Source organism: Grampus griseus, assembly GCF_964374135.1.
Source record: "Grampus griseus genome assembly, chromosome: 8".
Classification (NCBI taxonomy): domain Eukaryota; kingdom Metazoa; phylum Chordata; class Mammalia; order Artiodactyla; family Delphinidae; genus Grampus; species Grampus griseus.
This window is the reverse complement of record NC_139002.1, coordinates 102,045,356-102,072,806: the sequence shown is the minus strand read 5'-3', so window position 1 is coordinate 102,072,806 and position 27,451 is coordinate 102,045,356. Positions and strand designations below refer to the sequence as shown.

The 27,451-nt window shown below is 41.9% G+C and overlaps 1 protein-coding gene across 3 annotated transcripts in view; it reads left to right on the top strand.

The window, feature by feature from the left end:
* Nucleotides 1–3,025: 3,025 nt before the first annotated feature.
* ATL3 (atlastin GTPase 3) overlaps nucleotides 3,026–27,451 on the top strand; it is a 50,534-nt gene continuing 26,108 nt past the window's right edge. Inside the window, exons 1-6 of one of the 3 annotated variants that reach the window (XM_082659096.1) lie at nucleotides 3,038–3,079; nucleotides 4,175–4,281; nucleotides 13,697–13,911; nucleotides 14,052–14,195; nucleotides 22,228–22,332; nucleotides 22,828–22,878. In XM_082659096.1, coding sequence (XP_082515222.1) covers nucleotides 4,257–4,281; nucleotides 13,697–13,911; nucleotides 14,052–14,195; nucleotides 22,228–22,332; nucleotides 22,828–22,878 — 540 coding nt within the window. In that variant the 5' untranslated portion in view covers nucleotides 3,038–3,079; nucleotides 4,175–4,256. Of the gene's footprint in view, nucleotides 3,080–4,174; nucleotides 4,282–11,957; nucleotides 11,996–13,696; nucleotides 13,912–14,051; nucleotides 14,196–22,227; nucleotides 22,333–22,827; nucleotides 22,879–27,451 lie in introns of those variants that run through there. The other 2 variants (XM_082659095.1, XM_082659097.1) reach the window with 2 other exon arrangements.

The following is a 27,451-nucleotide window of genomic DNA, read 5'->3' as shown; positions in this document are numbered from 1 at the left end:
GGCTGAGCTGTCAGCACAGTCAGTGAGTGATAATTATTTACTTGGCTGTTTACCCCAGGAGGCTGTGAGTCTCTGGAGGACAAGAATGTGTCTTATGCATTGTTGCAGCATTACTACCTAGCACTGTGCCTGGCATGCAATAAACACCCTATTTTTGGAAAGCTGTGGATCCTGAGTCACAGTGGATATTATTGCAGAAAACAATTTTTCTATTTTTGTGCTTTGTAACATAATTCAGCATCTCAAATATTTATGACTTTGTTTTGCTTTTCCAGAATGAATATAATGATTACCAATTTTTGAGCACTAATTATGCATCAGTCATAATTGCCAAACACTTACATCTCATTTAACCTACAACCCTGTGACTTGAGTATTCAAATCATTTGGCAGATGATGATAAAACGAGTTCAGAGAGGTTAACTAACTCACCCAAGTTTGCCCAGCGAGTGAGCATCAGAGCTAGAATTCAGAGCCAGCTCAGTCTGACCACAAAGCCAGTGGCCTTGACCATTCAAACATGTCTACATGTCATCTACTCTGGAAAACCACAAGGAAAGCTCAGCCTCTGGTCATACCACATGACTCAATTCAGAGTGAGATGGTTGAAGGCTGGCTCAAATCAGTTTCATCAATTTTTAGCATTTTGAACCTCCACTGTTTTGATGACCCTAGATACTTGAGAAGGAAACAACAATAACAAAACAGGTTTCTTGTTTACAGGGGTTGTTTTCTAAGCTGTGACTAATCCTGAAGTGTACCTATAATTTGTAGTGTTGTTCTAAGTGCCCAAAACTTCTACAGTGTATGGGGAAGCTGATGTGCTGACACTGACCTTGATGTTATTGAGAAAGATGTAATGTATTTTTTTAAACATTTATTTATTTTTGGCTGCATTGGGTCTTCGTTGCTGTGCGCGGGCTTTCTCTACTTGCAGCGAGCAGGGGCTGCTTTTCGTTGCGGTGCACAGGCTTCTCATCGTGGTTGCTTCTCTTGTTGTGGAGCACGGGCTCTAGGCACGGGCTTCAATAGTTGTGGCACCTGGGTTTAATTGCTCTGGGGCATGTGGGATCTTCCCAGACCAGGGATTGAACCCATGTCCCCTGCACTGGCAGGTGAATTCTTAACCACTGCATCACCAGGGAAGTCCCTAACGTATACCTTCTTTATTCTTCCATTCAATAAATATTTGAGTTTCTACCATCTGCCTGCCACTGTTTGGCAGCACTGGAGATAGAGCAGTGAACCAAAACAAAAATTCCTGTCCATTTGGAACTTATATTCTAGTGGGAAGACACAAACAAAAATAAAAGTAAAACTTAAAGTTAGATGGTGAGAAGTCTTATGGAGAAGGATGGGAAGGGGAATATAGAATGCTGGGAGGTATGCTCAATTTTAAAATCTTACACTGCATGTTGCAACTGTGACAAGTCATTAGCCTCTGGCCCCTTTCTCTCCTGAGCATGCCTCATAACGCCCTGGATTTGTGTCACATCCTGTAGGTCCTGCTTTCTGCATACCCAATGTGAAACCCCAGGAAACACTTGTCTTGAAGTTCTCATCTAGTTTCTTGCTGGCCAGAGTTAATTTATATCTAACCTAGACTCAAATATAAAGCCTGGCCGAGGGTATTTAAATAATCTTGAGAGTTTGCAGAGAATCAGAAGGTGCAGGGGAAAAGAAATCAAAACACGACCTCTTCAGGTAAGATTAGGTAGAATTATCTTTACCTTTTCACTTCTGGCCTAATCACTCGGGGAGTGAAAAACAGCTCAAGGGCGTGGCAGGGCCTAGAGATAGCTGGAAGGAGGTTCTGGGTAGGTTATAATAGTTAATGTAGAGGCAGAAGAAAGAAAGTGGAATAATTTGTCGAGTGAATGAGGCAATGGTGATGCCAAGAGGTGGTAGCGGTCGGGGGGGGGGAGGGAAATAGAGGCTTTAGCCTCTCATAAGCTCCATGAGCTATTTAGCCCCAAGACAACTGCCCCTACCCCAACGAATCCAAAATAACAATATTCTTCAATTGTGACAACAGACATTTTCTCAATCACACGTGAAGCGTGAATAAAAGCATTTTTGGAGAACCCTGTTTTGTACTGATCTACCATACAGTTTAAGTAAGGGTGTGATTGCCAAAGCAGCTCCAAAAACAAGCTCCTCTAAGCCGGAGATTTACAAAATATGGCCATGGCTTAGGCTGGACAAAGCCAGTGGAAGGACTCTGCCTGGAAGTGGCTATGGTGCGCCATCAGGCTTGGACAGGGACGGGAATATGGGGCGAAGTTGCTGATGGTGATAATGAAGTCACGACCTCCGCTCCTTGTGAAGTCAAAACCATTTAAAAAAACACTGATGCTCACGTCACCCAGGGTTGAGGCCTCCCTTCGGTCCTTAGGGCAGAGTGCCGTCGACCTTATGGCCCCGGCCAGCGTTAAGCACCGAAACCGTCTCAAACACTGCAGTCAAGGATCTGTGGCCGGTTCCACCAACGCCTCCGCTAGGGGCCTGGCCTCAAGGCTAAGTGAGGGCAGGGCGGGGATGACTGGGCGGCCCACCGCTCCCTGCACAGCCTGCTGGGAGTTGTAGTTCAGTCGTCGAAGAGCCGCGGCAATCCCCATCCCTCTCTTCCGCTTCCTCCCCGCCCGGATGAGTGCGCAGAATGGGAACCGTTGGAGGGTACCCAGAGAGCGTGGGACTACAATTCCCAACGGACGGTTGCCCCCAGGGCGCAGCCCCAGGTAGCCGGCTGCGGGTGTCGGACTCCGGCGCACGCGCACACGCCTCGGGCGGTGGCAGAATTCGGCCGCGTGCGCTTTCCCGCTCCAGCCGGCTCGGCGCTCGCTGCCCTTCTGGCTGCCGGTCGATCCACGCTAGCCCGCTACGCGCCGTCTCTTGGTTTCGCGCGCCTCTCCTTCTCCCTAGTTGTTTGTAGAGCCAGGCCACGCCCGTTTCCCGCCGCCAGGGCCTGGTTCGTTCCCGCCCCATCCCGCCCCTCTCTGAGCTCCTGCTCCTTCTGCTGGAGGCGGAGGCTCCATGTTGTCCCTTCAGCGAGTGGTAGCGGCTGCATCGGGAGGAGCAGGTGAGGCGCGCTATTTTCCCCGAGCCCGCTCCGTGGCCACCCCCGCCGCCCTCCCTGCTATAGTTTCGAGGAGACCGGACGCCCGCGCCGCCGCCCTTCCTCGTCCCGGGGTTGGAACCGCGCGCCTCTCGCTGGGGTCCCTTAGCTGACGAATTAGGGTCCGGGGGCTGCTCGCGAGGCCGGGCCAGTCGGACGCGGGCGACGCCTTCCTCCGCTACCGGCCGGGAGCGGCCGCCTTCGGGGGTCGGGCCCTGGGCCCGGAGGAGGCCGTTAGTACTCCTCGGGGTACTAACGGCCGTTAGTACCCCGAGGGTCGGTGGTCCTGGGGCGGCGTTTAGAGGCTGAGCTGGGCGCTCCGGGCTGCTGCCCTCTCCCTGCCTAGGCGCTTCGCTCGCTCGCGGGCCGGGAAACCTCGGGCCGAGTGGCTGTGGCCGTATTAACGGGCCCAGGAAGTGGGGAAGGTAGATGCTTTATTGTTCACCCTTTTAAAAAGCTCTGGAGGGCTGCGAAGCGTCTTTGAGTTGGAAGCTTTATTTTTATCCTAAAGACCTTGAGTTACAGGAGGTTTTAGGGAAGTCGATTTTCAACCCGCACTTATCTCCCTAAGGAGATAAAAGAATGTGGCCTAAATTGATTTTTAGGAAGTTCTTTTAGTACGTTTGGTACAGTACGTTGTTCTTTTGCTTTCTTGAATACACAAAGCATAGGGGAAGTATTAAAGAGAAAACAAATAGTCACCATAAATTCATGGATTTTAATTTCATCTGTCGTTCTACCTGGCTTTATTCTTGTTTGCTGTGTGTGCTGTTGAAATGGCCAGAAGTTTTCACTTGCGAAACCTAAAGGCAAAAAAAAAAAATAAAGAAAAGAACATTGTTTGAAGACACTTTTAATAAATCTTAGTCCTCACGTTTGAATATGAAGTTGGATGGAATGTTTTGGGAAGGAGAGAAAAGAACTAACGGACCAAAAACGTGGTTTCACATTTTGGCTGGCTTTTGGAGAAGCAAAAGCTACGTAGTTTTAAACCGCGACAAGTATTCAGCATTGCAGTGTACTGAATTTCAAATTACTGTTTTTTTTCAATCCCCACAGAAACCAGCTCATAGTATAGAAATCTCTGTTGCTGCTTTAACACCTGTAAAGAAAACGCTTGATTGAAGAAGACCTCTACCTAATGAAGCATTACACTAGTAGAGCAGGTTGTTTTATTAGCTGCTGTTAACTGTCTTATTGGAGTAATCATAAAATTAAGAAAAGTAGTAAAAAGTAAGGATAAATGTGATGATGTGTACTAGCATAATTGTCTTAGTTTTCACTAAGTAGGACTTGTTTAGATTAGGCTTTTTTAGAATTGGTTTTCTATGGCGTAGCACATGCATTTTTCATTTTTATGACTCCTGAGTCATATAATAAAAGGTATACTCACACTAGTTATTTAAAATGAAATAATAGAGAATTGTAAGAAGCAAGAAATAAAAGTCACCTCTACTTCCCCAATTCCCCAGTGGTAGTCATTACTCACAGTTTGGTCACATACTCTAAGATTTCTTTCAAGTACCTTAGGGAACCCTGGGTTGTGTGAACTTGTTTGAGGTTTAAAATTTACCTGCAGTGACTCGGCATGCCTGTTAAACTTTCTATGGCCTTGTGTCTTATACTGAGAAATTGTTTAACACAACTACAGTTTAAAGTTAGTCTGAATTTTAAAACATTTTCCTGACTTACCTTTGAGATTCTAGGAACATATTCTAAAAAATATCAAGGGGGAAAAGTGAGTGGAAAGCTTTTAGTCAAACGAGAAAAGTCTTTTAATTGCTGTAGAGCTGTGGTTCTCCGCCCTGCTGCTGCGCATTAGAATAACTTGAGGTTTTTAAAACCTGCCAATGCTTGGGGCCCACTCACAGATTCTGATTTAATATATTGAGGGACTAGGCAACAGTTTAAAAAAAAAAACAAACCCAAAACCCAAGTAATTTAATTTCTGTACTAATATATACAAATTTCTCTGTAGGTGGTTGCTTAATTTGAATTGATTTATTACTTTATAGGAAGTATAATTTGTAATATCAGTATTTTTGTATTGAGTTGATACTCTTCCATGCACATATCTAAAGAATGCCTTTTATTGGTATGTGTTTAGATTGTTAGAATATGTTTTGATTGTTAGAATGTGTTACATATATTTCACAGATAAAGTATCAATATATTACAAATCAGAAAATAGGTTTTAGTAGTATAGTAGGTGAATAAGCAAAGAAGTAGATTAACTCTTTTTGTCTTGAAATGATAAGGACTCCAAATCAAATATTGCCAGTTAAAGCTTATTCAACTGGAATACAGGTAATTAAAACCTTCAGGTAACCAGATTGATTTTGGGGGTGGTCTCATTTTTAGGGTAAAGTCAAATAAGATGAATATTGAATTCATTCTGTTAAAAAGATTTTTATCTTTTTAATAGACTAGCCTGGCATCTATTCTATTAAATGCTGTATTAAATTAGATGCCTGTAGTATAGCCTGGCATCATTTTTAGATTCAGCCCAAGCTCTGCATTTCTGAATCTTTAATACTGTTTAGTCATAGTTGATCTTCATAAATCCATTAAGCACTACAGAATTCTTAATTGACAAAGAAAATGTGGTTTTGTTCAGCATTCTGTGCTAAGGTACAAATTTCCCCTATTCTGTTAAGTTGCATTTAAATAGAATTTTCACTGAAACAACCTTAAAAATATACGTGTATCTACCAGCATGCTTACTGCCTTGAGACCTAACAGTGTATAAAAGCACTCCCTCACCATCACCAAAAAAGAGCCACACCCAGCAGTTGTAGAGGTGGCTGAGGGCTTTAGTGTACTTAGCCTTACATATGATGATGTGTTTTCTTTGGCCTTTTCTGTGAATTAGGAACTTTAAAGACTGCCAGTAAGAACAAGGCATGAAAATGGTATGCTTCTGTTTTTGGGTGTGTTGCTTTTGCCCTTTAGAAAATGTGGTATTTCAGGAGAGTGGAAAACTCAGGTCATAACTTTACCCTGAGTCATGCACGCTACTCAGTGAAATGTTTCTATAACTGTAGTTAGGATTTGCTTTTCAAAACTCTCTGGACAGTAAGGATGAGTACTGAGGCTGGCTCTACCCCAGTGGCTCTTAACCCAGGGCGATTTTGCCTGGTTGGGACACTTAGCAATGTCTGGAGACATTGCTGGGTCTCACAATCAGGAGGAAGCACTACTGGTATCCGGTGGGTAGAGGCCAGAGATGCTGCTAAATATCTTGCAGTGAATGGGGTAGCTCCCCACAACAAAGAGTTATCCAGCCCAAAATACCAGTGGTGCTGAGGTTGAGAAACCCTGGTCTAAACTGTTGACTTGATCTACTAAATTCTGTCTGAATTATCTGAAATAGCAATTGTAATTGCTTCCAAATAACTAGTTTCATTGAATTTATCACTGTTCAGATGGTCTTCTCAAGTATTTGAGGGACATTTAAACTTTTTTCCCCATGATGTTTTTTCTGATAGAACTTATTTCTTAAAATTTACATTTTCCATAGGAGCAGAAAGGCCAATTATAATTCACTAGTCTCAGCTACTTGTATTTAGCCTGAGCAGCTACTTTTTTTTTTTTTTCTTTCAGTCCTTTGAAAATTCAGAAATAATTCTAGGAAGAATCAGTGCTGTAATTTGCTCAGATCTCTACAAATTTGTCCCTATAATAATTAATTTCACTTGTTAGTCTTTCAGCCATTCTATTTGGGTTGTCTGTTTTTGTTTTAGTGCAGAGCTTCTCCATTGAATCCAATCATACAGCGATTGTTTGAATAGGCATACTTAAACCTATTGGTTAGTCTGGATTAAGGTGTGTTGTGTCCAAAGTAAAGGATACATCAGTACTTTAAAAGTAATTAGAAAAAATGTTGTAGCTTCCACATCAACTATTGGAGTCCTTTTTAATTATCCAAATATTTTCAACATTTCTACATACTTCGAAATGACGGCTGATGTGGTATTACTATGAGCTATTTACAGCACTAATCAAAATTGGCAGTATGATATAGTTCTACCACTCACTTTTTTTTTTTTTAACTTAGGTTTTAAGTTCACTAAACTTAGGTTTTCCCTAAACTTAGGTTTTAAGTTCACTTAAATGTATACAGATGGTCGGGGAACTAGGATCCTAGAAACTGCGTGGTGTGGCCCAAAAAAAAAAAATAGAGATAGATGTGACTGTGGTCAGGCCATATCTTTGTATGTGTATAAGATGTCACATCTGTTACTCGTATAAATGAACATAATAGAGCATTACCTCTTCATATCGAACATTAACTGTTCATGTAAGTGAGCATTACTGTTGTCATCATCTCAGAATGCATATCTGGACCTTGGGAAATGATTGCTTCGCTAAAGGGAGAAGGCATATAAGGTTGCCACTTAAAGCTTTTTCTAGTACTATCCCTGGAGGTTAGATCTCCAGAGTATAAGATTACTGAGAAGTGGGAGTAATTTCACTGCAAATGGAGTATCTCTCCCCCTTAAAAAACTCCTAAAACAAACCCCCAGGTCTTTGGTGGGGTCCTTGCTGAGCAAGTTGCTTTAATGTTTTTATCATCGTAAATTTTGATCTGTTCTTTAGCCAGGACTATACAATTTTAAATTAAGCCAAGGCATGAATACGTTACCCAGCAAGTTTGGCCAATTTAGATATTCAGGAAATTTTCACTTGTTCAACAGAGATTGAATTTTAGGGCTATAAAATGGCTTTACCTAACTGCCTGATTTTGTAGACGAAACTGAGACACAGAGAAGTAAAGTGATTTACTCATGCTGTTACGGTTAGTACGAAACTGGGCCCAGAAATCTGGTCTTTCCTGATTGTTAGGGAAGGCCTTTCTCCTGTAGATACTCCTTCACTGTTATAATAGTCTTTGCCAAACCAGGAGCTTAAGTCATAAAAGGAAGAAATGGTAGGGTCTGGTGGTATGTTTCATCTAGGAAGATGGAGTCAGGGAAGATGTGAAGGCTGAAAGGTGGAGATTTGAGAGAAGTGGAGCATCTGAGAGGATTCATTTTGATGATACTAAATGTAGACTTATAAAATGTTAGAACTGAAAGGGTTGCTAGAGGTTAAATCTTGACTCATTTTACTGTTGAGACTGAAGACTAGACATGCCCAGAATCACACAGGTTGTTAGTGGTAGAACTGGAATAGGAACTTGTCTCCTGACTCTTGTACCCATATATTTCTACATAATACACCTCCAAGAGTGAGCTGATGGTGGAATACCCAGATGAATCTTCCCTTTAAGCAGTTGCACATTTGGACCTAAGTGCAGGTTAGAAATGAATGAAGTTGCATCACCAAAATAGAGGATGTAGTGAAATTATAAGAATAAAGAGCTTATTCAGCGAGAGGTTGAGAACTGCAGAAGGCTAAAGCAGGGCGTTGGTGGGTATCACAGGAGGCTGAAAAGGAGAACCAGTGAAAGGGGGTGATAAAGAGGCTGGAAGAGAACTAGGAGTGGGCACTGTTGTGGAGTCCAAAGGTTTTAAGAAGTTTTAGAAGTGGTTGGCCAGTGTGTTATATCACAGGTGTAGAGTTGAATGAGAATCAAGAAATGCCTATTGGATTTGGCAGGAGAGGTCATTGATGAACTAGAGAATGGTTTCAACAGAGAGACTGAGAAGAAAGTCAGATTGCAAGGTGATAAGAAGGGAATGGGTAGATAAGTGGATGAAGACACACTTTCAGGGAGGTTGACAAAGAAAGACTGGGAGGAGGAAGGGAAGAAACTGACTTTTATTGAGGTTCTTTACATGTACTATAGGGTTTAGTGTTTACAGTACTAGGAAGCTATTATTCTATGGTAGATCCTGGGGCTGAATGTGGTAGTTTCCCTACTCCCCAGGGGCTCCCAGGAGCTCATTACAATATTATTATGTTGTAATGAGTGGAATAATAGTAAAGGTTTTAGTGGAAATAGGAAAGTGGGTTCTTTTTATGGAGTCCCTAATATGTGTCAGACACTGTCCTTTGAGATGGGTATTAGTTTTATAAATAAATGGAGCTACAAATGGTTAGAAATTTATCCACAGTCACATTGTGACTAAATGGTGGAGTTTTTCGTTTATTCCCCAACTGTTTATTGGATGTCTACTCTCTGTGGGCACTCTTCTGGTTCTTGGATATAGCATTGAACAAAAGAGACAAAAATTTCTGCCCTCATGGAGGTTACATTCTAGAGGTGAGAAAGTAAGGATTTAAGCCCTGCCGTCTCTCTTGATTGCTTTTAGTGTACTGTGCAAAGTGATGGACTCTGAGAGGATGGGGTGGGTGATCAGGACAGAGGGAGGGTGAAGGTGATTGTTGAAGGATGAGCAAGTGTTTGCTGGAGTCAAGTGGAAGAAACATTTCAGGCCATGAGAACAAATGGTTGAATAGGCTGTATATTTGAAAATTTGGAATCAAGACAGGACAGGACGTGAATCCTAACTTTCTCCTAGGAGGAAGACCAATGAGTATAAATTTACCTGGGAGGATGAGGAGAATAAAGCATTAGAGGAACGAAGGCAGTAGGGCGAATGGTGAAAGGGTTTGACTTACAGGATGGGACTTTTTAGCTTTCAGCCATCAATCCATAAAATGTTTTTGTAGTTTTTTAAATAAATTTGTTTTATTTATTTAATTTTGGCCACGTTGGGTCTTTGTTGCTGCACGCGGGCTTTCTCTAGTTCCTGCGAGCGGGGGCTACTCTTGGTTGCGGTGCGCGTGCTTCTCATTGTGTTGGCTTCTCGTTGCAGAGCATGGGCTCCAGGCGTGCGGGCTTCAGTAGCTGTGGCATGTGGGCTCAGTAGTTTTGGCTTGCAGGCTCTAGAGCATGGGCTCAGTAGTTGTGGCACACGGACTTAGTTGCTCCGTGGCATGTCGGATCTTCCTGGACCAGGACTTGAACCCGTGTCCCCTGCATTGGCAGGCAGATTCTTAAGCACTGTGCCACCAGGGAGGTCCTTGATAGTTTTTTTTTTATGTAGTTGCTGATATGTTTATGTACTGTAATGAAGGCATTCATCCCTGAAGGATGAGGTAACATCCTTAAAGCAACACTCGGGGATGTTGACTTGCATGATCAACCTAACAGGCAGGAAAGGTTGGAAGGTGGCATGGCTAAAGGAGATGGCCCTGAGGTTTTTTTTTTTTTTTTTTTTTTTTTTTTGCAGTACGTGGGCCTCTCACTGCTGTGGCCTCTCCCGTTGCGGAGCACAAGGCTCCGGACGCGCAGGCTCAGCGGCCATGGCTCACGGGCCCAGCCGCTCTGCGGCATGTGGGATCTTCCCAGACCAGGGCACGAACCCGTGTCCCCTGCATCGGCAGGCAGACTCTCAACCACTGCGCCACCAGGGAAGCCCCGGCCCTGAGGTTTTGATTAAGGGATCTATGAGATTGGGGGGGCAGGTTGTCTGAGATGCGAGGATAAATCAGCAAAGGAAGTTTACATGATATCTAGAAAAGGGTGAGTGGAAATAAGATTTTTACTTGGATGATCAATAATATAGTTCTCTTGTCTTAGGAAGTGAGAGATAAAGATAGTGTGGTGAAAAGTGAGCAGCTCTATTTGTTTAAATTAAATTATTAGTGATGTGTACAGTTTAAAATGATTTTTCCCTTAAGTGGATCCAAACCAAAGGAACAAGATCTTTTAAAATCCGGTGTGCCCGGTATACTGTCGGAGAGAAATGCAGGATCACCCCAGCTCCCTCAAGTAAATATAGCCTGGTTCTCTTCTTTTTCACTTTGCTACAGGCAGAAAGAGGAAGAGATGAGGGAAGGCTTTATCACTTTTTTTTTAAACTGTCCTTCTTAGTGGTCTTCATCTTCTCTTGAAGTGTAGTTCGTTGTCTACAGCTGCATACATTTTTGTCATGTGATTATTCTATCTTGTTTGTAGCCCAGGTAACTTTATCTTCCATACCTGTTGCCCTGACAGTATCACCTGCATCCTTAGGGTGGTAGCTTTCAACTAGATTACAGTACATACCATCCATCCTTTTTACAGTTGTTTATTGTGTGCCTGCTTTGTGTCAGTACATTCACACTGCTCAGTAAACTTTAATAGTGAAATAGATAAAATTGAAAGAGCCAGTACCATGAACTCAATTGTGAAGTCCTGGGGGACTATTGTATTGGTTACTAGGTTTGGTTGTATCTCGTAGAGCCTCCAAGTAAGTGATTTAAACGAGGTAGACATTTTTCTTTCATATGAAAGTGAGCCAGCATGGCAGTTCTGCTACACCAAGTCCTCAGCCCTACCTCTCTTGTTGCTCCAGTATTCCTAGGGTGTTGCCCTCACATGCCTGGTCCAGGGTGACTTGGTCCCACTTTTGCATATAGCCAGCAGGAAGGGGGAAGATGCATGATATGCAAGTTGCTATATCATTTCCAGTCAGAACTTAGTCACACAGTGATACCCTACATACAAGGTTGGGTTGGAAATGTGTTTCTTCTGAGCATTTACATGCCCAGCTAAAAATATATTACCATAGCAGGAGGAGAAAATGAATATTGGGGGCGCAACCAGCCATCTCAGGGACTTCGTTTGGTATTGCTTTGAGTACTGCACAGTACTTAACCTTGTGGCTTGTCCATAAGGTGTGGATAAATTGTTCTCATTTCTTCTTTTATATAAAAGACTGAAGGTCTTCAGGTCCTGGATTCACCTGCTGTTATGGCAATAAGAACTCTAAGAGATTATTTACAGAAATGTTTCCTTTTTATAATAGGAAATAATGGGAAAGAAAAGTATTAGTATATATGTATTATAATGCTAGAATGACACTGAATCAATGTTTATAAATTGTTTTCCAACAGTTTGCAAAAAATTAAAAAGTGGCAAGAACCCTTTTGTTGCTGCCTGATACAGTAAGTATAAAAAGCGAGCAGCGGGACTCCCCTGGTGGCGCAGTGGTTAAGAATCCGCCTGCCAATGCAGGGGACACAGGTTCGATCCCTGGTCCGGAGAGCACCCACATGCCGCGGAGCAACTAAGCCCATGCGTCACAACTACTGAGCCCATGTGCCATAACTACTGAAGCCCGCACACTGTAGGGCCTACATGCCGCAGCTACTGAGCCTGTGTGCTGCAACTACTGAAGCCCGCGTGCCTAAAGCCTGTGCTCTGCAACAAGAGAAGCCACCGCAATGAGAAACCCGTGCAGTGCAATGAAGAGTAGCCCCTGCTCGCCACAACTGGAGAAAGCCTGTGGTCAGGAATGAAGACCCAGTGCAGCCAAAAAATAAAAATAAATAAAAAGTGAGCAGCAATTCCCATACTTAAAGATTAGAGTCTGGCCGTCAAGCTGTTTTGTTGACTTTGCCTGCTGTGATCATTCAGCCTTTACTGCTTCCCAGATGAAAGTGTTTCTGGGACCATGTGTATGATTTTGGCCAAATCTGCCTACCTGTTCTATGCTCAATATTTGTCCTTCAATTTACTTTATATTGATTAGTTTTTAAAACTTAGCCTCCTAAGCAATAATCCATTAAAACATGGTTTTGTTTCCTAATGTTTAATAGTCATTAAAATACATAATTATTAAAATAAAACAAGTGTCCTTTTAACTACCTAAAAACATCTCCTTTAGTACATACACTTAGGGAAGGGAAATAGTGCTTTGCCTCATTTCATAGGCCCCACTGCTGTTTGTTTGTTTGTTTGTTTGTTTGCGGTACGCAGGCCTCTCACTGTTGTGGCCTCTCCTGTTGTGGAGCACAGGCTCCGGACGCACAGGCCCAGTGGCCATGGCTCACGGGCCCAGCCACTCCGCAGCATGTGGGATCTTCCCGGACCGGGGCACGAACCCGTGTCCCCTGCATCGGCAGGCGGACTCCCAACCACTGCGCCACCAGGGAAGCCCTATGGTTTTATTTTTAAAGTAATTTATTTATTTATTTATTTTTGGCTGCATTGGGTCTTCGTTGCTGCACGCGGGCTTTCTCTAGTTGTGGCGAGTAAGGCCTACTCTTTGTTGCTGTGTGCGGGCTTCTCATTGCGGTGGCTTCTCTTGTCGCGGGCTCTAGGCGCATGGGCTTCAGTAGTTGTGGCGTGTGAGCTCAGTAGTTGTGGCTCATGGGCTCTAGAGCGCAGTCTCAGTTGTTGTGGCACACGGGCTTAGTTGCTCCGCGGCATGTGGGATCTTCCCGGACCAGGGCTCAAGCCCATGTCCCCTGCATTGGCTGGCGGATTCTTAACCACTGTGCCACCAGGGAAGTCCTGGATATCCTTTTTTAATGATATGCTCGTTCATAATCTTTTACCCATTGCTATTTTTAAAGGGGGAATGGTTGTCTTTTGTTTTTCTAGAGTGATTCTGGATATGAGTCCTTTGGATTTAGGTGTTAGGAATATTTCCTCCTAGCCTGTGACTTGCATTTTTACTCCCTTAAGGATGTCTTTTAATGAACAAAAATTCTTAATTTTAATGAAGTCTAATTTGTCATTTTTTTTCTTTTATGGTTGGTGCTTTGTGCCGTGTTTAAGAAGTTTTTACTCTTCCCATGTTAAAAAAGTAACATTTTAAAAATATTTGAAACTAATATTTTTTTTTCTCTACAACAACATAGGTGATGCTATGGAGAGTGGAAAGCCTTGTCCAGTGCAGGTTGTTTTGGTGCAGAAAGACCAACATGCCTTTGAGCTAGAAGAGAAAGCCTTGGCCAGCATCCTCTTACAGGAACACATCCGAGACCTTGATGTGGTGGTGGTGTCAGTGGCTGGTGCCTTCCGAAAGGGCAAGTCCTTCTTTCTGGACTTTATGCTACGATACTTATATATCCAGGTAAAGTAGAATTATTTCATTTCAAATTAGAAAGTGAGACTGTTATGTCCAAAAGAGCAAACTAAGCTCATGAATTATCCTTGATGTGTAAAGTTACTCGAAATTTTAGGCTTAATGGAAATTTCTTATTTCTCCTATAGAAGGAAGGTGGCAGTTCAAATTGGTTGGGTGACCGAGAAGAACCGTTAACAGGGTTTTCATGGAGGGGGGGCTCTGACCCAGAAACCACTGGGATCCAGATCTGGAGTGAGGTTTTCACTGTGGAGAAGCCAGATGGGAAGAAGGTAAGGAAGAAAAAGACTTATAAACTAACAAACACAACAGAATGAGAACTTTAATGTGTAGCCTGATAATCCAATTAAAAATGATTTTTATCGTAATGATATAAGTGCATGTTTAAAACTAATTCATGAATAAAAGGTCAAAGAGTAACATAAGGCTTCTAACGAACAATAGCTGTCAGGTGCCCTAGTCCTCTGTCTGCTCATTTTCACTTCCCAAAGGCTAATGCTCTCAGCTGTTCAGATGTTACTTCTGTTCTTTACACTCTTACTCCTGTAAGCATTCACTCCCCCCACCCCTCCAGCTGTCAGCAGGGCATCTTACCCACCTCATCGAGCCTAGTAAGCTTCAGTTATAGAACTGCTCCCCAGGTTTCTTTGTGAGGGTCAGCAGGGGCAAGTCATGTGTCTCCTAAAGTGGAAGAGGGGATTTGGGGTTATGACTGTTTCTTCAACAGACTTTAACCCATTCCTTCTGTTTTTAGCCTCACCCTAAAGCATACCTTCACAGCTGTTTGTGCCTCTCATTTTTGAGTCTTTCCAGGGCTTCAGGTTTCATATCCCCCCTTCAGGTTGTTCAGTTTCTGCCGTTTCCTTGATGTTAAGTAATTAAATATTTTGAGAGCTGGACAGTTGATGCACGACTTTTTTTTTTAATGTTTATTTATTTATTTGGCTGCGCTGGGGCTTAGTTGCGGCACGCAGGATCTTCGTTGCTGCGTGCGGGATCTTTAGTTGCAGCATGCGGGATCTAGTTACCTGACCAGGGATCGAACCTGGGCTCCCTACGTTGGGAGCTAGGAGTCCTAACCACTGGACCACCAGGGAAGTCCCTGATGCATGAACTCTTGATCACTGTTTCCACAGTTTCTATTTCTTTTCCTTATTCTTTTAATGTTTTGTTTCTTTCTCTCTTTGTTGTTTGTTTTTTTTTTAGTAAAGTTTCAGGAGAAAGGTATATAGGAAAACCCTCTTTTTTTTTTCCAGCATAAATACACATACAGAAATGCGTAGCAAAATGGGGAGATTATCACACATTTCTTTAAGGGTAGAGAATGTAGGAGAGTAAGGAGTTTTTGGAATATAACATTAGAAACTTTTGCATGGAAGGATCTTTAGATGTTATTTTTATCCAGCCTTTAATTTTTTAACAGCTTTACTGAAATTTAATTGATGTTCCATTTCTCCCCTCCCAGCTTTAGTCACTATTTTACTTTAATAACATTGCTTTTATTGTTGTTTAAATGGTTAGTTATCTTTTAAAGATATTTAAATAATAAGAAAAAAGCCATATATTTACCCATGCAGTTACCATTAACTGCTCTTCACTTTTTGTGTCCAGGTTTTTATCTATTTTTTGTATTCATTTTCCTTCAGCCTGAAGGACTTCTTTAATATTTCCTGGGCTTCCCTGGTGGCGCAGTGGTTGAGAGTCCGCCTGCCGATGCAGGGGACACGGGTTCGTGCCCCGGTCTGGGAAGATCCCACATGCCGCGGAGCGGTTGGGCCCGTGAGCCATGGCCGCTGAGCCTGCGCGTCCAGAGCTGTGCTCCGCAATGGGAGAGGCCACAACAGTGAGAGGCCCACGTACTGCAAAAAAAAAAAAAAAAAAAAAAAAAAATTCCTGTAGTGCTGCTCTTTTGGTGCAGAATTCTTTTAGCTTTCTTTCTATGTTTGAAAAGTATTTTGCCTTTGTTTTGAAAATATTTATGCTGGGTATAGAATTCTAGGCTGGCAGTTTTGTCTTTCAGTGCCTCAAAGATGTCACTCCCCTGCCTTTTTTTTTTTTTTAAAAGATTTAATTTAGGGCTTCCCTGGTGGCACAGTGGTTAAGAATCCACCTGCCAATGCAGGGGACACGGGTTCGAGCCCTGGTCTAGGAAGATCCCACGTGCCGTGGAGCAACGAAGCCTGTGCACCACAACTATTGAGCCTGTGCTCTAGAGCCAGCGAGCCACAACTACTGAGCCCGTGTGCCACAACTATTAAAGCCTGTGCGCCTAGAGCCCGTGCTCCGCAACAAGAGAAAGCCCACACAGAGCAACGAAGACCCAACGCAGCCAAAAAAAAAAAAGATTTAATTTTATTTATTTTTTTGGCTGCGTTGGGTCTTTGTTGCTGCATGTGGGTTTTCTCTAGTTGCGGCGAGAGGGGGCTACTCTTCGTTGCGGTGCATGGGCTTCTCATTATGGTGGCTTCTCTTGTCGTGGAGCACAGGCTCTAGGCACGCAGGCTTCAGTAGTTGTGGCACATGGGCTCAGTAGTTGTCCAGTGCAGGTTGTTTTGGTGTAGAAAGACCAACATGCCTTCGAGCTAGAAGAGAAAGCCTTGGCCAGCATCCTCTTACAGGAACACATCCGAGACCTTGATGTGGTGGTGGTGTCAGTGGCTGGTGCCTTCCGAAAGGGCAAGTCCTTCTTTCTGGTGGCTCGCTGGCTTAGTTGCTCTGCAGCATGTGGGATCTTCCCGGACCAGGGATTGAACCTGTGTCCCCTGCATTGGCAGGCTGATTTTTATCCACTGTGCCACCAGGCAAGACCCTTCCTTGCCTTTTTGCTGACATTACTTCTGCTGAGAAATTGGTGTTATCCTTTGTTCTTGTGTGTTTAATGTGTCTTTTTGTCTAGTTGCTTTTATGGGGTTTTTGTAGTCTGACTGGAGGGAACAGGTGCTGTTCTTGGTCCTCTGTGAGCCTTAGGTAGTGTTCCCTCTAACCCCCCCTTTTTTTTTTTTTTTTTGCTGTACGCGGGCCTCTCACTGTTGTGGCCTCTCCCGTTGCAGAGCACAGGCTCTGGACGCGCAGGCTCAGCAGCCATGGCTCACGGGCCCAGCAGCTCCGCGGCATGTGGGATCTTCCCAGACCGGGGCACAAACCCGTGTCTCCTGCATTGGCAGGCGGATTCTCAACCACTGCGCCACCAGGGAAGCCCCCTCTAACCCTTTTGAATGGCTCTTTCTCTAGTCTCAGGTAATTTCCTTATTCACATGGGTTGGTCAGGACTCGGCTGAACACTTGATGGGTACCCTCTGTAGATCCCTGGTGTTCTTTGTCTCAGTAGCTCTCTACTTAGGTGCTCTGCCTAAGAACTCCTGTTTCCTTGGTCTTCCTGACTCTCAGCTGTATTTCCTGACTCAGAGAATCTGGTGGCTCTGCCTGGGTTCCCCCTCCCTGTGCCTTGGCCAGTTAGCTGGGTCAACTGTAAGGCTCACCTCATCTGTTTCCTTTCTTTCAAGGATCATTATCCTTTGTTACCCAGTGTCCAGTGTCTTGAAACTGTTGTTTCATATATTTTGTCTGTTATGTTTGGTTTTAGGTGGGAGGATAAGTCCAGTCTGTTATTCCATTTTGACTGGAAATGGAAGTCCAATCTTCATTTTAGAGATACTGTAAAATGACCCAGTGAGTTAAGGGCCTGCTGTGGGTAACATAGCGACTCTTAGAGACGGCACCACAACAAGGCCCTATGACCTTCATTTCTGTTCTTATTTTTTGTATCATGTTCTGTTTCTACATTTCTGGTAATGTGTGGTAGGTGGTTTTGTTTTTTACTTTTTATTGCAGAATAGTTGCTTTACAATGTTGTGTTAGTTTCTGCTGTATAGTAAAGTGAATCAGTTATACAGACGTCCACTCTTTTGTAGATTTCCTTTGCATATAGGTCACCACAGATAGGGTTTCCTGTGCTAAACAGTAGGTTATTATTAGTTATCTGTTTTATACGTAGTAGTGTATATATGTCAATCCCAGTCTCCCAATTCGTCCCACCCCCCAGTAGATGCTTTCTTAATTTTTCTTTTTTTTTTTTTGTGGTACGCGGGGCTCTCACTGCTGTGGCCTCTCCCGTTGCGGAGCACAGGGTCCAGACGCGCAGGCTCAGCGGCCATGGCTCACGGGCCCAGCCGCTCCACGGCATGTGGGATCCTCCCAGACCGGGGCACGAACCCGTGTCCCCTGCATCGGTAGGCGGACTCTCAACCACTGCGCCACCAGGGAAGCCCAGATGCTTTCTTAATTTATTTTTAGGAATAAATAATTATTGTTGACTATGTGATCCCTTTGTACAGAAGTGGTGGGCCTCATTTTAATTTTGGGGGAATGTGGTGTATTAATTCTCCTTAAGGGTTTAGGAAATCTCTACAGTGTTAGTAGTAAGCAGGCTTTGCTTTTAGTTATCTGACATTTATAGTGCCGTCATTTTTTTATCTTGTTGAATTGACTCCTCTATAGAGCTCCATGTTTATTGACAGCATTTTGGTTTCCTGCCCTTTAAAAAAATTTAATAGACTTTATTTTTTAGAGTAATTTTAGGTTTATAGGAATATTGATCAGGAAGTGCAGAGTTCCCCCTTCCAGTTTCTCCCTATTATGTACATCTTTTGTCAGTGTGATACATTTGTTATAATTAATGGACCAGTATTGATAGGTTGTCATTAACTAAAGCCCATGGTTTACGTTAAGGTTCACTCTTTGTGTTGCACGTTCTGTGGGTTTTGATAAATGTATAATGATATGTAGCTACGATTACTGTATCAACAGAGGAAGTGCACTGCCCTAAAAATCCTTTGTGCTCCACCCGTTTGTTCCTCCTCCCCTCCCTGAAATCCTGGCAACCACTGATTGTTTTACTGTCCCCATAGTTTCGCCTTTTCCAGAATGTCATATAGTTGGAATCATATAGTATATAGCCTTTTCTGATTGGTTTCTTTCACTTAGCAATGTACATATTTTTATGGTTCCTCACATCTGTTTGTATTGATAGCTCATTTCTTCTTATTTCTGAATAGTATTCCACTCTATGTATGACCACAGTTTATCCACTCACCTACTGAATGCCATCTTGTTTGCTTCCAAGTTGTGGTAATTGTGAGTAGAGCTGCCGTAAATATTCATGGGCAGGTTACTGTGTGGACATAAGTTTCAACTCATTTGGGTAAATACCAAGAAGTGCAACTGTTGGATTGTATGGTAAGATTGTGCTTAGTTTTGTAAGAAACTGCCATGCTGTCTTCCAAACTAGTTGTGCCATTTTGCGTGCTCTCCAGCAGTGAGTGAGAGGTCCTGATGTTTCATATTCTCGTTAGCATTTGGTATTGTCAATTTTCTGGTGTGTAAGGATACCTTGTTGTGTTTATAGTGTGTTTTAAAAAAAATTACATTCAGACATCTAGCAGGATCAGGAGTGCTTTAAAAAAAATCAATATTCCTACACCAGAAACTAACACAACATTGTAAATTAACTACAATTAAAAAAAATTAATATTGGATAAATGCTGTACTGATAAGCAGTTCTTTAGAAGTTAGCCAAATAAAAGTTTAGCAAGATGGTCTTATTTTATACTTGGTGAGGTTTTAGCTTAGAGCTTGTCTAATTAGAAAGCCACCTACAAGTGGAATTACTGGGTCTGAGAATGCCCATTTCCTCTTTTTCTAGCTATTGCCAAATTGTTCTTGAAGGTAGTTATGGTATTTTACTATTCCACTACATGGTATGAGAATACTATTTCCCCGAAATATGCAGCACTTTAAGTATACTTATGACTCCCACTCCTCAAAGAGCTTCTCTTTAGTATGTCTTCTTTTTCCCTCTGTTTGGCCTCATTTTTCTCATTAGCAGATGCCATGGTTTCCTCTTTTTCATTGAGGTATAATTCACATACCATAAAATTCAACCTTTAAAATACATAATTCAGCAGTTTTTAGTTCACTCACAAGACTGTGCAGGTATCACCATCTAATTCCAGAACATGTTCATCACCCCCAAAAGAAACTCAGTCACTCCCCATTTCCCTCTTCTCCCAGCCCATGGCCACTATCGATCTGCTTTCCTCTTCCATGTTGGCTGTTTCATATAGATGGAGTCACATAACATATGGGTCATTTGTGTAGCCTCTCACACCCAGCCCAGTGCCCTCAAGGCCCATCCATGATGTAACACTAGTAATGACTAATGATGTTGAGAATCTTTTCACATAACCATTTGTATATTTTCTTGGGAAAAACATCTGTTCAAATCAAATCCACTTTTTAATTGGGTTGTCTTTTTGTTGTTGAATTCTTTATGCATTCTGGATACTAGACTTTCATCGGATATGTGATTTGCAATTATTTGAAGTCCAGTTTGTATATATTTTTTTGGTCTGTTGTGCTTTAGGTGTCATATATTAGAAACCATTGCCTAATCTGAGGCCATGAAGATTTACACCTATGCTTTCTTCTATGAGTTTTGTGGGTTTTGCTCTAATATTTCGGTCTTGATCTGTTTTAGTTAATTTTTGTATATGATGTGAGGTAGGGATCCAAAACCATTCTTTCACATGTGGAAATCCACTTGTTCCAGCCATGATTAGTCTTTTTTTTTTTAACCTTCAGTTTTATTTTTAATTTATTTGTTTATTATTTATTTATTTTTTGCCGTATTGGGTCTTTGTTGCTGCGTGCGGGCTTTCTCTAGTTGCGGTGAGTGGGGGCTACTCTTCATTGCAGTGTGCGGGCTTCTCTTGTTGAGGAGCATGGGCTCTAGGCACGCAGGTTTCAGTAGTTGTGGCTCGCGGGCTCTAGAGCACAGGCTCAGTAGTTGTGGCCCACAGGCTTAGTTGCTGTGCGACATGTGGGATCTTCCCGGACCAGAGCTCGAACCCATGTCCCCGGCATTGGCAGGCGGATTCTTAACCACTGTTCCACCAGGGAAGCCCCCATGATTAGTTTTGATTGGTCGTTCAGTTTGACAGTATCCTCTTCACAAAACAGCTAAGGTGTGGGCAGATGAACTCTTCTAGCGTTAGATTTCAGTGTATTCAGGCTAGAAACTTCATTTCATGTGAATTGACCTTTTTTTCTGAATAGTGCTTTCTTTTGGTTGAATTTATATCATATGTATTCAATCACAGTAGTGCGTTGGGTATATGAAAATCCATAAATATATAATGTTATTAATGGGTCCTGATATATAAACTATATAAAATGATTTATTATCATTTCTAAGAATAAAAATACTTTTCTAAGTAATAAAAATGCCATTTCTAAGAATAAAAATTTTGATTTGTATTTGTTATCGTAAATCTTACCTAAAAATGTTTTTGACTATGGCATTTCTCTTCTTGTATTCACTAGAGCTTCATAGAAAGCTTCCCATCTGGCCTTTGCAGTAATTTCGGTATTGGGAAAGAGCTAGGCACTTGCTGATGAATTCACTTATTTTTCTGAACATATTAAACCCTGTCCTCTTTTGGAACCAGTTATGCACGAGTTTGAAAAGTTTTATTTTTAAATTATATGACTGAAAATTATAGCAAGTTGTATAAGGATTATAAGGTACTATATCTTATTTAACATTTTGCATACATCTAACTTTTAAGGTGGGAACGTTCATTAAGGCTTCATGAAACCTAATTACATAGAGTGAATGATAGCCTAGTTTCTCCTGCTTTCATTTGGCATCTGTGGTGTGGTCTCTGTTTCATAAAGATTGAAATAAATGTTCACTTTATTTTATCAAACAACGAGAAAACTCTAGAAATTTGAGAGAAGAATGCAGGCTTGCAGGTAAATGCCAAAAATATCCCACGCCATATGTTTTATTTATTTTTTGATTATGCCTAAGTTTAAACTAAGTCAATTAATTAATTGACTTAGCCAATCCAAATGACTGGCTTTGAAAGTGAGCTAATAGACTTCAACATTTGGCTGTTTTGATTGTTAGGGTGATTTTTCCCCTCTTTTCATATTGCTTTGTATGCCTCTATTTTGTATCATATCACCGGATGAGAGCAGATAATCTTCTCCAGCAAAGTTCTCTGTTCAAAAATACAAGGCAGCTGAATACTTACATTTATTGAAAAAAATTCACGTATTAAGTGGACCTGTGCAGTTCAAACCCCTGTTGTTCAAGGGTCAACTGTAATTGTACTTTTCTGATAGAACCTACGAGCAGGTGCTTAAGCCTCATTTAAATATTACCTGTACTTTTCAATTTCTCCTTGCATGTCTTCCCTTCTCACTTTTACATATTTTGTTTGTGTTTCCTTTTTTCCATAGGTTGCAGTTGTTCTGATGGATACCCAGGGGGCATTTGACAGCCAGTCCACTGTGAAAGATTGTGCTACCATCTTTGCTCTAAGTACCATGACTAGTTCTGTTCAGGTAAGACCATTTGACTAGGAAAAAAGTTTGTAGAAGAAATAAGATGAAGAGAATACATCTTTCAGTTATTGTTCTGTTATCAGCATTCCTGTGGTGATATGTAAATGTTCTTTTTAGACTACAGATATAAGTTAAGCTCTTACATGCTTAAGAAGGAGCCTAAACTATTTTTCCATTTTGATCATAAATATATGTAGTATATTCCAAGAAAACTCTGAAAAGTGAAAATCAAAATTATATCATTTACATCATACAGGAAATGTAGATTTGGTAAAAATTGAAGAAAACTATATTTTAAAGTGTAAAGGAAAGATTATGTGATTTCAACATTATATGCATAGTTTTCCAAAAGACATGTTATTACTGTTTAAACAGACCTCATATTCTTATATGCAGACCTTTCATTGTACAGAGCTTCTGTTCAGTCCTTTAGCCTTATTTGGGATTCATTTGAAGTAAGCTAGAGTAGAATAAATCTGGACTTTTGTTTTCTAGATTTATAATTTGTCCCAGAACATTCAGGAAGATGATCTTCAACAGCTACAGGTATATATTTCTCATAAAAATGTTAATATATCATTTAAAAGTTTTAAGACTGAGATAAGTTTTACAACTGAGTAGTTTCAGCCAAAGATTGAAACATGGAGGAAGGCTTGGGGTTCATGGTAATCCTGCATTCTGTATCTGTGGCTGGAGTGGTCAGGGAAGGCCTTAGTGAGTTGAGCTGGGAACCGGAAGAAAGTGGGTGGGTCAGTCCTGCAGATATATTGGGGGGAGGGGTGTGGGGAGTGGTGCAGGGGAGGGGACAGCAGGAAGAAAGACCCTGAGGTGGAGTGTGCTTGTCAGGATCCAGGAACAGCAAGAAGGCCAGTGGGTGGGGTTGGAGGGTGAGACAGGAGAAGGCCAAGTGATGAAGTCAGAGAGGCATTCAGCTTCCAATGATGCCCTGCCTTTGTAAGGACTTGGGCTTTTCCTCTGGGTGAGAGGGGAGCCATGTTTTGATCAGAGGAGTGATATTATTTGACATATTATGAAAGGATCACCCTGGCTGTTGTGTTTAGAATAGATTTTTAGAGGCACAAGTGTGCATTCAGGGAGACTGGTTATGGAGCTATTGCAATAATTCAGGCGAGGTTAAATAAATTCATATTTATAAAATGCATAGGATCATGTGCCTGGAAAACAGTATGTGCTTAGTAACTGCTAGCCATTACTTATTATACCTATCACTGCTACTGTTATTAGTCATTGTCTCCTCTTCTCCATAGTAGCAGTTCTTTTTTGGGGGGCTACTTTGGGTCTTCGTTGCTGCGCGCAGGCTTTCTCTAGTTGCGGCGAGTGGGGGCTACTCTTCGTTGCGGTGCGCGGGCTTCTCATCGCGGTGGCTTCTCTTGTTGCAGAGCACGGGCTCTAGGTGCGCGGGCTTCAGTAGTTGTGGCACACGGGCTCAGTAGTTGTGGTGCACGGGCTTAGTTGCTCCACGGCATGTGGGATCTTCCCAGACCAGGGCTCGAACCTGTGTCCCCTGCATTGGCAGGCAGATTCTTAACCACTGCGCCACCAGGGAAGCCCCGAGGGAGAAATTTTTAAAAAAATATTTATTTGCTTATTTATTTGGCTGTATCAGGTCTTAATTGTGGCACGTGGGATCTTTTGTTGTGGCGCACGGGCCCTCTAGTTGTGGTGCGAGGGCTCCAGGGCGCGTGGGCTCTGTGGTTTGTGGCACGTGGGGTCTCTAGTTTAGGCACGCAGGCTTAGTTGCCCTGCGGCATGTGGGATCTTAGTTCCCTGACCAGGGATCTAACTCACATTCCCTGCAGTGGAAGGCAGATTCTTAACCACTAGAGCACCAGGGAAGTCCCGAGGGAGAATTTTTTTACCAAGATGTCAAAGGTAGAAGACAAAAGAAAAAAAGGGGCTAGATTTGATTCCATGTAAATTACAAAAACAGGGTTCTGAACAGGAGTTCGTTACCTATTAAGTGCTGAGGGAGAGAGATGCCCAGGTATCAGAGGTCCCAGTCTGGGGGACTGGGAAAGGTTTCCTGGTGGAGATATTCCCTTCACTCTGTGCCTTCCTCATAGAGCCTAGAATTAAGCTCTCTAAATGGGTAAGGTGATATCTATCATTGTAATATTTTTTCTCCTTTTAAAAGTTAATAATGTATAATATTACTGATGAAATTAGAAATATTATCCTTTGAAAAAACTGGGCACTTTGGATAAGGCTGAAGTCCCCCTCTCCCCCTCCCCAGAGGTAACCACTATGCCTATCAGTTTTGAATATATCCTTTCTATTCCCTTCCTGCGTTCTGTAAACAGGTATGTATCCCTATAGGAAATATATGACATGTGACAGCAAGCCCTTATCCAAACGCTTTGAGGCTACATGTGTTTTGGAGTTCAAATTTTTTTAGATTTAAAATTAAAAATTTTTTTTTTAATTTACTTATTTCGTTGTGCTGGGTCTTTGTCGTGGCACTTGGGATCTTGGTTGTGGCATGTGGTATCTTTAGTTGCAGCATGTGTGATCTTTAGTTGCAGCATGTGAGATCTTTTAGTTGTGGCATGTGGGCTCTTAGTTGCGGCATGCAGGATCTGGTTCCCTGACCAGGGATCGAATCCGGCCCCCCTGCACTGGGAGCACGGAGTCTTAACTGCAGGACCACCAGGGAAGTCCCGTTTTTGGATTTTAGATAGATAATATGGTGCGTATATTATAGCATGATGTCTAGGATAGGAATGGGCATTTGGTTAATACCTTTTAATTAAACACATTAATATTTCTGCAGTGAAAGGTGTGACTAATTATATGAAATAGGATAAATTAAACCTATTTAAAGCCTTAACATCAGTTTAAGGCAGACTTTCCTCCAAATGAGTTTGCTGCTTAACTTGGGGTTTTAGAGCTTTTTGGATTTCAGAATTACAGATAGGAAATCATGGTTGTATATAGTTTTATAGTGTGTGTTTGTCTTTTTTTATATATAGTATTTTAATTTACCAGGTACTTTTTTTAAAAATAAATTTTATTTATTTATTTTTGGCTGCATTGGGTCTTCGTTGCTGTATGTGGGCTTCCTCTAGTTGCGGTGAGCGGGGGTTACTCTTCATTGCGGTGCGCGGGCTTCTCATTGCGGTGGCTTCTCTTGTTGCAGAGCACGGGATCTAGGTACACGGGCTTCAGTAGTTGTGGTGCGTGGGCTCAGTAGTTGTGGCTCACGGGCTCTAGAGTGCAGGCTCAGTAGTTGTGGCACACGGGCTTAGTTGCTCCGCGGCATGTGGGATCTTCCCGGACCAGGGATCGAACCCGTGTCCCCTGCATTGGCAGGCGGATTCTTAACTACTGCGCCACCAGGGAAAACTGTACTTTTTAAAAAAAACATTTTATTTATTTTTAACATGGTGGTCTGTATTCATAGTTTAAAAGTCAGTAGTCTTGCAGTGTTCATAATGAGCGTCCCTTCTACGTCCCATTCCCTTTCTCCAGAGGCAGCCACTTGTACTCCTTTGGCTGAGTCTTCTGCTATTTGTGTCTACAGTTTTAAAGAACGTGCTTATATTTTTCCTTCTGGATTTAAAAGACTTAAGTATTATTTCTTATATAAAATTAGGATTTCTCTCTCTTTACAACTCTCCTACCCCTCACTCAGTTTCCTTCCTCTCATCTTCCCAGTAGTTAACGTTGCAATTTTTGGTGAAAAAAGTATTTGTATTTGCCTTATTATATGGATATATGTATATGTTCTTCATAACTGAGGTGTCTTATATCAGTCTTTTCATTAGTTTAGTGTTCTTTGCTTATCAGTAATGCGTCTGCAAAGGAGAGACTCAAAAAATGTCTCAGTCTGATCTTAATACTTTAGGTTCTGTTTTATTTTTCCTTGGGGAGGCATGACTTCTTGGCCTGTGTTTTCTTCCTTTAGTCTGGAGTGCTTCTTCTAGACCTGGGGCATAGCCGTCATCCTAGTAATTTATTTATTTATTACAATTATTTGTTTATTTGTTTATTTATTTTGGCTGCGCCAGATCTTAGTTGTGGCACGCGGGATCTTTGTCGCGGCACGTGGACTTCTTTGTTGTGGCATGCAGAATCTTAGTTGCAGCTTGTGGACTTCTTAGTTGTGTAATGTGAACTCTTAGTTGTGGCATGCATGTGGGATCTAGTTTCCCGACCAGGGATTGAACATGGGTCCCCTGCATTGGGAGCATGGAGTCTTACCCACTGGACCACCAGGAAAGTCCCTATTTTCTTTCTTTTAATAAAAAATTATTTTTATTATTTTTGTGTGTGTGTGATAAAAACTTTTAAAACTCTTAGCAACTTTCAAGTATACAGTACAGTATTATTAACTACAGTTGACCCTTGAACAACGTGGAGGGTTAATCTGCATATAACTTGGCATATTACCTTTAAGTTTCATCCATGTTGCCACAGATGACAAGATTTCCTCCTTTTTAAAGACTGAAAAAGATTCCCTTGTGGTATATATAATCCATTATATATATATGTATAATATATATAACATTTTTCTTATCTATTCTTCCATTGACAGACACTTAGATTGTTAGATTGTTTCTGTATTTTAGCTATTGTGAATAATGCTCCTGTGAACATGGGAGTGCTGATATCTATTTGAAATAATGGTTTTGTTTCCTTTGGATATATACCAAGAAGTTGGATTGCTGGATCATATGGTAGTTCTACTTTTAATTTCTTGAGGAACCTCCATACTGTTTTCTGTAGTGGCTGCACTAATTTACATTCCCACCAAGAGCGGACAAGGACTCCCTTTTCTCCACATCCTCTCCAACACTTGTCTTTTTGATAATAGCCATTCTGACTGGTGTGAAGTATAGCTCGTTGTGGGTTTGATTTGCATTTCCCTGATGATTAATTATGTTGAGCACCTTTTCATGTGTCTGTTGGCTACGTGTATGTCTTCTTTGGGAAAATGTCTATTCATATCCTCTGCCTGTTTTTTAATTAGATTTTTTTGGGGGGGGCTGTTGTGTTGCATAAGTTCTTTATATATTTTGGATATTAACCTCTTATCTGACATATGATTTGGAAATATTTTCTCCCATTCGGTACATTGCCTTTTCATTTTGTTGATGGT